This window comes from Heliconius melpomene, chromosome 13 (assembly GCF_056956725.1).
Source record: "Heliconius melpomene rosina isolate 202511_hmr_F chromosome 13, ASM5695672v1, whole genome shotgun sequence".
NCBI lineage: Eukaryota > Metazoa > Arthropoda > Insecta > Lepidoptera > Nymphalidae > Heliconius > Heliconius melpomene.
In genome coordinates, this window is record NC_140401.1 from 9,932,354 (window position 1) to 9,946,972 (window position 14,619).

Consider the following 14,619-nt stretch of genomic DNA (forward strand, 5'->3'; position numbering starts at 1 on the left):
TTTCGGAGCTAAAGCTTAAACTCGCATGCAACTCGATTTAAAACGTAACATATAGTAAGACCTTGACCGCGAAAAGGAAAAAAGCTTCAAAAGAGCATTCACAGTCAAATAACACGCAGCATCACAAGAGGACAGACGTGTTTGCTATTTTATCTTAAATTACATCAGAAATGACTATAATATATCAAGGATTTTTGGTAAGTACTTGTTTATTTATACGAATAGTTGATGCATGTTAATTACGTCAAACATGCGTTTTTTTTCTGTTTTTGTTTATTTTTCCAATCTTTTACTGCTTTTGAGTGTTTTTTGTCATGTATCGTTTATTTTCTTCTTCGGCGTAACTGGAGACTTGTTTTTGTTAATATTGACTCATTTATGAAACGAATTTCTTGAACTATTTGACTTGAAGGTATGGAAATCTAAAAAGTTATCATATATGAACGATTATTTATTTATTGATCGCACCAATTTGCAAAATTATTGGAATCTTAAAAATTGTTTTTGATTTTCTTGTGTATATACTTTTTTTATGAAATTATCGAGCTTTGTAGGTGGAGTATAAAATATTTTTTGTGATACACCGTAGGGCTCAGGCCCCGAGCGTGGTATAATTTCCAAAGAAAAATTACCTTTAAATTTAAACATAATAAAAGAAAAAATATATTATAGTTTCGTAGGAAAATATTTTAATAGTAGAATACCTACCGCATACCTAAAACATGTTATTTACATGTAAAAATATAGTACAAAAATAAATTTAAAGCTATAAGCTTGTCTTATATTCTCACGATACATTTTGTATGCAAAGCTTGCATTCTCGTACGTTATAAGATATACGGTTATTGATTTGACATTTAAATTGAAACTAGTATGTTCTTACGTCTTTACTCTACATTTTAATTATATTTCCCCGCTGTGATAATACAAAGAATGACGTTGAGTTACGCGACACAATACGGAATGTCTTGAATTCGTGCAGAAAGTGGTGAGCTGAGTGTCATGACACGATATTTTTTTCTACCTACATAACCAAAAACAATAATTTTTCGGTTTTCTTTTTTTTATTTTTATTGTGGCAGAAAAAATAGTCTATAGAAATAGTGTAATCAATGTCCATTCGTTACCTTTTCGATACATACTCGTATTAACAATAGTAAAAATATAACAAAGATAACAACAAATACCCTTTTAAAAAAATATTTTAATAAATTTATATACATATACCCATAGATTATTCATCGTTTTAGTTCCCAAGCACGATAAAACTTCAAAATAATTAAAAATAATTTAAAATGACCTTTTTCTATTTACCCAATTTTTTTAATTAAAAAGAATTCTTTAATTATTTTAAGCTTCGTGTCTTATAATTTTTTATCATATAAATATTTTAATTAAAAAAGTTTATTTATTCTTAATCAGAATTACGATAAATGATATAGAATATATATGCTAAAGAATTTTATATAGTATACCTAAAGGTACATATATTGAGACCAAGATGGTAAAGTGTAATAAGAAAGCTTCAAGATTTAACGTTTCTCTCGTCTCGTTTCGTAGTTAAGATAAAAAAAGTAAGTCAAACGGTAATTGAACTAAAAATAAAACTGTCCTAGTATTAGCTTCACGCTGTATCCCGCACATAGCAGGATAGACAGAGGGAAATTGGGAACCGAATATTAAGAACAAGCGTGAGACTGTAAACGCGATGCTTGTGAATTCGATTCCCACTCGGGGGAACGTTTAATATTTTTATTTCCTCGCTCTGGAAACGTGGCAAAAGGAGACGTTGAGTTAAGGCACTCAAAACACAATTCTGGAGGAATTTGAGGTGTTCAGTGGCGAAAAAATGTGGGGAGCGGAATCTTACTGGGGAACGGAGTGTCCTAACACTGGGCTCCCGGTTTCCCTCTACCTACCTTGCTATAAGCGGAATGCAGCATGAACTAAAAAATACATTTAAATTTAAATGTATACTCTCTTTTACATTTAAATGTTTACTCGCTTGTACTGTGTACATATTTATCAAGTAGAAGTAAGTTGCAATTACCTATCTTTAATAACTGGGGCAACGAATACCTTTCAAGATTCATTCTGCTCTCTTTTTTCAATGTATTTAGTGACAGAGTGATACCAATAAAATTAAATATATAAATATATGTATGTAACATGTGTGTGTATGTGCATGTATGCAAGTGTGTGTATAAATATATAATATAAAACATACAAAACATTTACTGTTACAAGCTAAAATGACCTCTAAAATCTATTATCGATAACAAAAAAAACATGTCGATCAGAATACGCAAAAAACCGATCATTTAAATTAAATTATTAAGAAATTTAAGCCGTATCTTATGTGATATAAAGTTGAGAATAGCTTTAATAATACAACTTTCTTAGCAATCTAAATCTAAATAAATTACGCTACCGCTTGCCATCCAAGTTCTCGAAATGGGGGTAATGCCATGAGAAAGTATTTCCTTTTGTGTTAGTTATTTGCATATTATAATGTATTTTTGTATAGGCTTAATGTCCATAGAGGGACTACAGTTAATGATATTTAAAGAAGAGTGAGTTCAAAGAAATTAGTTGTATTTGGATGTGAATGACTCATTTCTTGATTTATATTTATTTTTTAGGATAAACTCTCAAAGTCCAATTTGGAGATATGTGTGACGTAACTTACCGCCGCGTTTTATGCTAACACAGATTGGGAAAATTAATATAATATGTAATGTTATCATCCTCCCTGCGTAATTGAACCCACAATCGCGTTGACAGTCAAATACTATTCCGCTATAAATCAATATTATTTTTTTCACGCTGGATCCCGCACACAGCAGGGTAGACAGAGGTCACCTAGTGTTAAGACACTCCGTTCCCGATTTTCCGCCGAATTTCAGAGTAAAATTTAATTAAGAGAGGTTAAATAGCTTTGTTTTCATATTCTATTTAAATCATGATTGATAATTTAAATTTTTCCCAAGTCAATGAACTGTTACTTTTTACTAAACATATAAATAGAATATACTCATATGAAAGTTTTATTTAACAAATAGCAACTTCTATGAGCAAATCTCATAGAAGATAATCTTAGAATTAGGTACATAATTTTTCAAAAATCTTCCTGTCAGAAACGTTCATGTGCACGCCATCTCGCATATGCAACTATAGGGGATTTATGTCAAATAGTAATGACAATTGCTTATTATTAAAATAAAAAAAAACTGGTTGTGTGTAAAGTCGTTTAAGGCACTATAATTTTACGTGATAACGTCATAAGAAAAAAATATTGTGAAAATACATACTCATACAATAATTTAAATTATCATTATTTTTTATAATATAAAGAAGAAGTTAACTGAAATTTTATGTCTTTTGGACTAATTCATATTTTTTTGCACTCGCTAGTTGAGTTGGGATATGTCACGCTGTGCCACGACAATCTCTAAAAACTTTACTAATATAGTTTTGTATATTTATTTTAAAAAAAATTACTGGCGAAAGTTTAACTAACAATTAGACTTGAACTTTTTTTTATATATTTTGCAATTGTTATCTTCTTAGGGAAAAGACAACTGCACGCTTTATCAATCAATTCAGTCAATTTCCGAGACATTGCGCGTAGAGTGGCGGAACTTAACGTCGCACTTTGTCAGAGCAGGAAAATAACAAAATAATTTAAATATAGCCTTTCCACCGGTGAGGATTGTCCAAAGAAAATTGTACTGTATTTTTTATTAATTTTCTAAAATTTGTGTGGAATAAACATCAATTTACTTTCGACCTGCCAAAAGATACTTTTAAAATGCATACAAATTAAGAAAAACATTTGATGATTTATATCTCAACAGTTTAATTAACTTCACACTTTGATTACTTCTTATATTAGAACCGGTTGTTATCCATTCCACACCCAAAATTGTAGGTTGAAATCGATTTTATGCATCTAATTGGCTTGGTAAATTGTAAATATATTATTGACTATCTTTACTTAGTATTTGAATATGTATTCAATTAAAACGGAATACGTTAGTTGACAGGTTGTAGATTTGATTCCCATTTGAGGAAATGAAAAATGTTATATTTTCATTTCTTTGTCTTCATAGGAGGGTTCCCCAGGTTCCCTCTGCTGACCCTGATGTATGCGGAATAGATCGCAAAGCTAAAAAATATTATGATACAACGATACAATCTGTTTTACTATTGAACTAAATTACAAGCTCAGTTAAAGCTCTAACATTCACTATTGACCATGAACTTTATAGAGGTACCTACTTATGTTTTGAAAGCTTTCTCTTGATATTATATGATTAATTATGGACTTGTCTGTCTCAATTCTAAGTACATTTAAGATGTCTTAGGACATTAGTTTTATGGTTTTTAATGTGGATTTCCATAGTTTTTTAATAGTTAATGTGGTTGCCGCGACTGTTTCTGTTGTAGGTTCGATTCTCACTCAGGAGATTTCTGGCCTAGAAATTCTCCTAGTGAGAATAATTTGAATTAACGTACGGCAAGGAGTGTCTAAGCACTAGGTGTTTATCTGTCTAGTCTGTCAAGATACAGCATCAAGCTGAAAATAAAAGAACTCTCTCTACACACAAGAACTCTACTACTCAGACAAAAAATTCTAACAAATGTGAACTATACATTCATTATTGTCTTACGTTTATATCATAGTCTATTCGTACTACTACTCTATACTAATACCAAAAATATTCCTTTTAAAATCTTGAATCGTGATTCGCCTCTTAAAATCAATTAATTACTAGTATCGATAAGCATTTAGTTGATTTAATGTAGTGATATGTGCCCTTCACGGATAGAAAGGACATATTTTACTTATAGATAGATAGTTGATACCTAGATATATGTATATATTTATATATGTATGTATTTATAATCCTTTCTTAAATTGTCATAAATATTTATATGTCAAGGTTGTACAGTAAAAATTACAGGTATATAAGCTAAATATGAAAAACTAAAGATTTATTATAGTTTATTAACACTCAATTGTCATTATTTGGTATAATACAAAGAAAGATATTATTGAAAATTACAATTTTTTTGATAAATTAAGGTTTATGTGCAATTGTTAATTCAATTATTTTTAGTTAAATTTTTTAACTAAAAAATAATTGAATTTAGGTTCATTTAAAAAGCGTATTATCCGCCGTCCGCGTTTTCTATAACAAACCAAATTTTAAATTATCTTCACAATGCCGATTTTGTAACTTTTTGGCCTCATGATTTATCCCGCACATACCCAAGGTAGCCAGAGAGAACCAGGGAACCTAGGGATAAGGCACTCTCAGGATATTTTCCACTGAATTCTTACCGTATTGTGTGTTTAATGCCGCGCTTTGCCTCATTATCAGAGCGAAAAATTGAAAATAATTAAAATATATCATTCCCCAAAATTGGAATCGAACCCACAACCATCACGCTTACAGTCGCCACGGCGTCCTCTATCTCCTTTCCTCGATTTTATAATGCGTTCAAGAACTAATGACAGTTCTAAACAGGTCGCGACTATTTATTTACATTATAGAGAAATTTAGCTGTTATCTCGCACCTACTTTTACCTCGAACACATTTACACTAAGTCAGTGGTCCTGGTCAGTTCGTTCGTTAAATATATTTTCAATAGCCTCTCGGCCCTTTTACACTTACCTTTCCTACACTTACCTTACCTTACCTTTTTTTTACTTTTAAAGTCCGACGCTGTACTCCTGCACCAAGATGGCCATTCAAATATAGCTATCGTACTAATTGCCAGACGACTGACCGAGTCAATTAAGTAAAATCTGCATACATGTTATATTTACATACGAGGCCAAAAATCTTTCGTTAGTTTATACAATTATAAAACTATTTAATAGTAAACTAATGGTTTTTTAAATATTTTGTAATTTATTGCATTCTGAAAGAGTTATTATTGATTTTTTTTATTAGACACGCTTTAGTATTCACAGTTATGCATGATTGTATGTCGAAATATTTAATTTTAAAGAAACAATTTAGATTTTTTTATTAAAAGATGTTACCTATATCAAATTAATTTGAATGTTTTCATGTTTGTTTAGATTAATGAAGATGGATGGGACTTAAAGACCAAATTTCTGTTAATAGAGATATAACAAATTAATTCATTTCGCGCCTTTCATAAATAAATCTCAACTTTTATCTTCTTTATAAAAAGATATAACAACTTTTGCTAGCACTTTTAACGTTGTCTTTTAGCTGACGTGAGCATACTTCGCTCTTACATTAAAGAAATATGGTATAAACATAATTATAAATATTTCGATTTCGAGCTTATTGTGAAGCCACCCAAAGGTGAATTATTTTAAGAAAATTAAATATTTTTGAAATATTTAAGGCTATCGTGGTGCAGTAAGTTAGCGTTTGACTGTTAACGAAGTAGGTAAGAGTCCAATCATAACTGGAAGGAGTATTTATTTTCTTTATCCTGCTCTGGGAAGTCATAGCGCGGCGTTGAGTTACAAGAATTAGAATGAATTTTACTAATTCTAACAGAAAGAGGAGAGAAAATTGTCTTGAAGATACAAAGTCTAATATATTTTCATTTGAGTAGGTATAACAGTCGGTAGGTAATAAAAATAATGAAAATAACATTCTTATCTATACTAATATAATAAAGCGGAAGAGTTTGTTTGTTTGTTTGTTTGTTTGTTTGTTTGAACGCTAAGATCTCTGGATCTACTGCCCCGATTTACATTGTTTTTATTATGTATGAAAGCTGCATTCTTCAGAAGTGCTATAGGCTATATAACATTACATTACACATATATACTAATATATTTTAAAGTACTTTCTAATTTGACATGCAATTTATTCTGCCATGTTAATAACAACCGTCGTTGCTAAGGAACGGTTTGCAAAGTTTGATTGTTGTTTTAAGAAAACGTCACCCAAAATTAACTTATCTATACTAATATAATAAAGCGGAAGAGTTTGTTTGTTTGTTTGTTTGTTTGAACGCTAAGATCTCTGGATCTACTGGTCCGATTTTCATTGTTTTTGTTTTGTATGAAAGCTGCATTCTTCAGAAGTGCTATAGGCTTAGTGCAACATTACATTACACATATATACTAATATATTTTAAAGTACTTTCTAATTTGACATGCAATTTATTCTGCCATGTTAATAACAACCGTCGTTGCTAAGGAACGGTTTGCAAAGTTTGATTGTTGTTTTAAGAAAACGTCACCCAAAATTAACTTATCTATACTTAATATAATAAAGCGGAAGAGTTTGTTTGTTTGTTTGTTTGTTTGAACGCTAAGATCTCTGGATCTACTGGTCCGATTTTCATTGTTTTTGTTTTGTATGAAAGCTGCATTCTTCAGAAGTGCTATAGGCTTAGTGCTAATATATATTTAAAGTACATTCTAATTTGACATGCAATTTATTCTGCCATGTTAATAATAACCGTCGCGTCGCTACGCAACCGTTACCGCGACATTTTGATATTCATCCTTATGAAAATAAATATAATAGTCACTCTTAACATTTTATCTAGATTGAAATTATAGTTTACTGTATAGCATTCTAATAAATAATTAAGGAGATGTCACTGATTCCAAATGATCTAGCTTACGGGCGCCATAGTATGACCGACGAGAACAGGCAGATGACATTGACGGTTTTATAAATTTTCATACATTTTCGAACTATTGTAAATGTTTATGTAATTATTTGCTGTTTATAATTAATTTAAGCTACACTTTGGTTCTCTTCTTATTTTATTTGATATTGCCCGCTAAAATTATCCTGCTTAATAGAGAGAAATGTTTAGTTATTTCGTAGAGTCGATATCTATGTACGCACGCACGGAAAACTTTAGGTACTTTTTCTAATATTAAGAATACCTATCCTTTAGTCACTTTTAATCCTTTTGTTGGTTCATTTCAATAACTCAGATATTTTTTTCTAATAATATGTCTCTACTTATTATTCTTTTTGATTATTAAAGCTTATATTTTCTTACTAATTCTATTGAAAATTGAAAATAATTTCATGAATATATTTAATAAATATTCTTATAGTTGAAGCAGGCGTAGCCGCGTCCGGGTCCACTAGTTCTATATATCGCATTAATATAAGGACGTTGACATTCGTCATAAAACGTATCGAAAACATGAAAACTTAATTAAATTCTTGGCTAGGAGCAAAAAAGAACAAGTTAGTTATATCTTAATAATATATAGTCTCGCATGATGTTTTTTATTGTTAATTAATGTTGTTAATGTCTTTTTTTCTTCATGCCTATATATCTCCCCTTTTATATAAAAAGGTAAGCAGAGGATCCTCCGAGACGTGTTAAGATACTTCATTTTCCACTTTTAGCTGTTCTGGGCAGCGCGGTGCCAGGTGGCGAAACTCAACGCTACACTTTGTTGCTACTTTTTTAGTTTTATGCTTTATCAGGGTATATCATAAGGATTGGCAGAGGGAACCTGGGAACCTTATGTTAAGACACCCATTAAGACATGGTCCGTCGAATTCTTGAGTTATTACGTGTGGAGTGGCGGAACTCAATCTGCTTCGTTACAAGAAAAGAGAGAAAGAGAGAGAAAGAAGAAAATATTAAACATTTCACCACGACCACGAGACCACGTGTCTGTATTTTAACGATTTTTTCTAAATTGCTAACTTATATCTAATATGTATATACATACATTATTTATTTTAGTTTAATCTGCCAATTAAAGTAGGCGTAGAAATAGACTTATTTATCTCTAGATATTTATTCTTAACTGAGTACAGATATTTTGATTGCCTTTTGCTACATATTTAGCTAAATGTTATTTTAACACCTAGTTAAAATAACATTTACACCCACACCCAGACATTCCCATTTCCATTGAACTTCTCTTGCTCTAAATTCGAATAATAATCTACTAAATACTATATTAAATATCGAAGTTTATTTATTATAGTAGATACTTAAACACAAATACTGAACTAAAAAATGTCATTATCATAAAGTATAATTATCCTTGACATTTATTAAAAAACTGAACCTAAACAGATAGACATACCAACTTCTTCCGCAATTTATAAATAGCTGTAAATATAATTTGCATAATAATTCATTTTATTAAGTAATAGTAAATATTAGAGGGTTTCGTGCGTAGTAAATTCATTTCATTTCCCCACTAAAACAAGACAAGGTCCGTCGTAATTAATCTTATTCTTTCGAACAAATATTATTGTCTTAATGTTGTCATAGAGCGGTTAAAGAGTGTGGAAGAATTTAAAGCGATATAGTGCAGCAGCTCTATGCATTCCGCCTCAACTTGAACACCTTGTATGGTGAGTGTCGATACTCAATTTTGCACTTTGTTTATGAAACCGGAAACTAGAAAAATAATTTAAAATAATAATTCTATCGAATGGGAATCTAATCCACAACCATCAGACAATGGTCTACTATGCCATGACGGTCTTATTTTATATTAATCTTTCATTAATCGTTGACTATATAATCGAAGAAAATAATGTTTTTAAATAATAGTTTCATAGTAACTTATTTTGGTGTTAAGTTAACATAACGGAATATATCATAAAAGACATCCCACGATTGCACGAGAGAGAGTACTCTGCGACCCAGTTCCTAGTAAGCAAGTTTATTTAAAGGTCTACTTCAATTTATTTTAACTGTACGAGAATAGCATGCTATAATAACTTTTAATTTAATTTATTAATTTAAGTTCAGGTCTTAGTGGCTCAGTGAGTTCTATCTCCACTCATAGTAATGAATTACTTATTGTTTTCTATTATAATTATGACTACCTTTTTATGAATGGTTATTTGTGTGAAAGTCAAAATGAAATGGGGGACCATTTGATGAAACTAGTGTAACTTTGACAGATTACAAAATTCAGTTTTTTTTTTATACTGATCTATTTTATAAGGTTTCTATGAATGTGTTTGGGTGAAAAGTATTATGAGAGCACTAATAATACAAAAACACTCGCAATGTGTTTCAAATTTTAAGATATATCTAGTGTAAAATATCACTCGTATCTGTTAAAGTTACCCAGATTTACAACAATGTCAACAATATTGTTTAACTTTTACCTAACTATGGTGATAGAAAATACTGTGATATGCCTATACTATCTCTTTTATTTTTTTATAAGATATGCATAAAAAAAATTGTTTCAGGTGCTGTTGGTGTTCTTTCTTGCTGAGGTTTCTTCCCGACCTTCAAATAATGAGTAAGTTTATTTTAAAATATATTTAAATAGTTTATTTTTATTTGTATATATATTATTTAACGGACAACAACTAATGAATAAAAATCAAATCATTAAAGGACGTACGGTTGATGTTAGCGAAGATCATAATGCAACATTTAGTAGAAAAAATTATAATAATATATACTCTTTTCTCTCCTTTCCCCTCCCTTTATTTCCCATTGAATCTAGAAACAAATTATTTTGTCATTCACAAGGATCACAATATAAATAAACCGACATTTGTACATATTTCAAATTACACACGCTTTTATATTAAAAATTGGTGTGCACCAAACTAACAACTAAATTAGGAAGAAAGGAGCTTCTCTCAACATTCTTACTCAGGTCAGGCTAATGGTTCAGGTATGCTGTTTACTATATTTTGTGCTAATATCACCGCTTATTATTGTGTACACGCTATTAATATAATGCTTCTTCATTATAAGATTTTTTTTTATTATAATAATTTGTATTTCAGGTCTCCTTTAACTCAAGAAGATAGAATCAAAACAGAAAAAGCTATAGTAGATAGAGAAGATGGATCTATATTCTACCAAGCAGACACTGATATTAACATTGACGAAGATAATACTACTGATATCGTTGAAAAGATTAAAGCCATCAATAATGGCTTACGGAAGTCATCTGTTAAGCAGTTAAATTTTAATAAGCCTATGAATATAAATAGTCACGGATTGGATAAAGAAACGTTGGAAAAGATTATACAGATAGTGGCTTTAGCGAAACGGATACCAAATAACATTGATTTACTTGATTCTTCATATAGCAGCAATCCGTATTCACGAGATCTTAAGTTTTCACCGAATATGATCATGCCCAGCTCGATGATGCCAGTTATACCGTATCCATATATAATGAATATACCAGTACTTCCAATGATTTCTAGCGAATTATTTGATGGTAGTAATGACCTAATGATGAATAATGTTAAGCCTGTAATCCCTAATAATGCCTTTCAAACAAGGCAACAACAACCATCATTTCCTGGATTTCCCTCATTTCCTCAATTTTCATTTGGAAACTTTCAATTTGGTCAGCGGCCGTTTGCTTCCCTATTTCCTGTTTTAATAAAAAACCCTGTAGTAGCTTTGAGTCAAGGAGGTGGTTGGGATAATTTCATTGAGTACGGTCAAAGTGCAGATGTATGTAGTAGAAAACAAAAAACGTTGGCCGCTGATGAACAAGTTAAAGAGAATGTAGAAAGTACTGAAAACAAATTAAATAATAATAATATCGCCGACACCAGTAGTGAAAAAAATATTACCCCTTCCAAGTCTAGAGTATCTCGGGCCGTCAAAAAACGCACTGTAGATAGTGAAGCACCTGAACAAAAAGTTTCCAATAAAACTGACAGTAAGACGGGAAAAAAATTATATACGGTTAAGCCAACAAGTATACGAAAATCTACCAGAAGGCCTATAACTGTAGAGGTGAATGACGATACGAAGAACTCTGATCCGGAAGGAGATTTACGTTTCCCCTTTGGTAGTTTTCCTTGGTTCTTTAATAAAAAACCTGACATTCCAAGTCCCGGATTTTTAATTAATAAACTCAAAGTGCGGAAGGGAGGAGTAGCAATTGCTGGACCTGGTGGTATTGCAACAGCAGGCAGAGGTGGCACAGCTATCGTTGGCCCTGGAGGGCTAGCCTATACAAAACCAGGTGGATTAGCCATTGCAGGCCCACATGCTCGTGTGGTGGCGCTTTCACCTTATACAGACTTAAATACACTTGTACAACGTTTACCACAACCAAATGAATATTTCTTACAAAGATCATTACCAATAAGTGAAGGAAAAGTAGTAGCAACAGGCCCTGTTATTTATTACCATCCTACCAAAGAAACGTCATCCCCGACCGAAACTTAAAACTATATTTCATATTAACTAATTTATTTTTCGTTAGATTTATCGAGCTTATCAAGAAAAACCTCTGGCAAAACCGTCAAGAGGACAAAGGTGAAGCTTTCAATTATGACGGCGACAAGTTTGTACAACATCTTTCTCAAGATCCCGTATATATTATACATGTTAACCCAAAGGCATTAGCTGTGAGTGGATTGAAAGGCGTGTCTATATCTAACCCTATATCAAAAGTTATACTAAGAAAAGGAGAAATTGCGTCGATAATATACAAGCCTCTAGCTACAGCAGTTGCTGGTCCAGGCGGAATAGCACATGCAGAATCTGAACTAATCGTATACGAATATAATATGAACTAAATATAGTGAAATATTGACGGTCCCTCTTTATTACATCGGAAAGTAATTTCGAAACTTTTTGAAAATATTTTTCGAGAATTGTCAGATCTGTGTAATATTAAATTTAATAAATGTATTAATGAAATAAAATTATCGTTTCTTTTCAAAAAATACTCGAAACTTTATCATTTTTTATATTATTTATATATTTTTAAAAAATGTAACTTTAAACAATAATTTTATAACTAAACTTTGATTATGGTTATTCATAAACATTAAAAATAATATTTAATATTTAAACTTTCAATTAAACTTTATATTAGTTAATCTTTAGACGTGCTTTATAAAATTGGTGCCAAATATTTTAAGTGTGTTTCATTTATAATTATAAGTTAGTATTAACTATTATAAAATTGCTCTTTAAATTGTTGCATAATATCGAACTAGAAATATTCTTACTTAAAATTATACTTTATTAAAAGTTAGTGCCAAGTCACCTTCGATATTATGAGCTAAATAGTTAAATAAATTCCTTTATACTTTATTAGCTAATTCAAATATTTCTTATATCGCTTATAAATAAACGGTTTATTTTTTTTACATATTTTTTTTTATTTTGTAGTGCTGCAATTCAATACATACCTTTCTATGGAGGTGCTAAGGGACAATATTTAGAAGTGAAAAAAGATACAAAAGGATCTATCCTTAGTGAAAAAGTGGTAGCAGAAGAGAGTATAAGTAGTGAAAATATAGTGAAAAATAGTGATGAAAGTCTTTTATCCAAAGTGCTGTCGGCAAACTTACAAAGCCTAAAATCACTATCAAATAATCTTCTAAAATTACACAATATAGGAAGAAAAACTGGACGCTTAGGAAATCAAGAGAAAGCTAGGTTTAAAAGCCAACTTTTCTCATTGGGCGAAGCTGCTTCAAATACGATAAAGCTTATAGATGAAATAGGAGAGGACGTTGATGTGTTATTCAATAAAAATGCAACACTCGTGAGAAAGTATGATGATAACTACGATGACGATGTAAGTTGTGACAGAAATTTATAAATATAGTTAAATTTGTAAGTTTAGTTTTTGGGATCTATAAAAATGTTTGAAAAATATTTTTGTTTCTTATAGATTTTGCACGTGCAAAGTTTAAGCTTACTATGTACTTTATTATATTTTTTAGGTTGGTGAAGAAGGTGTCAGTATCGACTCTCCAGCAGAATCCGGTGAATCTAGTATAGACGGCAAAGTTATTGCCGAAGCAAAACCTGTCGGTAAGTCTGTTATAGCTATTTGACTTTAGTTTGCAGATTTATAAAATAAGACATTTAAGTTTCTAATAATTCTGAATACAATATTCTTTATCATTTTATTACAGGATTGGCAGTTATTGGTGACAGTGGACTTGCAGCGTCCCGGCCCATGGCGACGGCCGTGGCAGTATCTGGTATTGCCATTGCTCGACCCATCGGTACTGCTATTGCTGGTATCGACCCCACTCTTCTAGGCATCGACTTCAATATAAACCAAAAGGAAAAGAAATTTAGGTACAATGGACAAATGTTTTAAATTGTAGACTAAATATGAGAACCTTATTGAATCTAACGTTTCGTACAATTTTCATAAGTCTGAGGTCGTAGACAAGTTATACGCGATATATTAATGAAAACAGTTTCATTAGATTTTTTTATTTGTTAGTACATTTTCAGACATTCTATATAATCTTCTTGCTTAAATTTAGTTTACTTGTTATTCGCATTTCGCGATTCTCCACTGTGGAGTAGTCTTAAAATTAACAATAATAATATGATAAAGTTACAGAAAAACAACAGAATGTTAATTTGACAGTATATTTTAAATTTCATTCTGTGTGTTGATTGTTGATGTTAAATAATATATTAAAATTGGTAACTAAGTTTGAAATAACGTAATGATAACAAAAATCATATAAAAACTGATACGTAAAAGAAAAAATTTTAATACAATTATTTTTTTAATAACATACATAAGTTTGAAATATTAAAATAAAGAAATACTTAAAAATGCTCTTATAAATTATGAGATAATCTATATCTTTGTACAAATAAAGAAATGTGATAATTCAAATGTGAAAAAATAT

The 14,619-nt window shown here is 30.6% G+C and overlaps 1 protein-coding gene across 2 annotated transcripts; it reads left to right on the top strand.

The window, feature by feature from the left end:
* Positions 1-107: 107 nt before the first annotated feature.
* LOC146532896 (uncharacterized) lies at positions 108-14,447 on the top strand. 2 transcript variants are annotated; one of them, XM_085196596.1, is made up of 5 exons: positions 108-197; positions 10,207-10,259; positions 13,124-13,535; positions 13,684-13,774; positions 13,879-14,447. In XM_085196596.1, exons 1-5 carry the CDS (start codon positions 171-173, stop codon positions 14,067-14,069), a joined length of 774 nt encoding a protein of 257 aa, XP_085052722.1. In that variant the 5' UTR covers positions 108-170; the 3' UTR covers positions 14,070-14,447. The 2 variants fall into 2 exon arrangements, with proteins under 2 accessions (XP_085052722.1, XP_085052721.1); XM_085196595.1 differs by lacking the exons at positions 13,124-13,535; positions 13,684-13,774; positions 13,879-14,447 and adding an exon at positions 10,759-12,200.
* Positions 14,448-14,619: the final 172 nt, after the last annotated feature.

What these genes read in the sequence shown, in the direction of transcription:
- LOC146532896 (XM_085196595.1), top strand. Translation starts at nt 171, where the DNA reads ATGACTATAATATATCAAGGATTTTTG. An exon ending in TAATATATCAAGGATTTTTG is followed by an intron (nt 198 to 10,206) that starts GTAAGTACTTGT and finishes AAATTGTTTCAG; the next exon opens with GTGCTGTTGGTGTTCTTTCT. An exon ending in TCCCGACCTTCAAATAATGA is followed by an intron (nt 10,260 to 10,758) that starts GTAAGTTTATTT and finishes TTTGTATTTCAG; the next exon opens with GTCTCCTTTAACTCAAGAAG.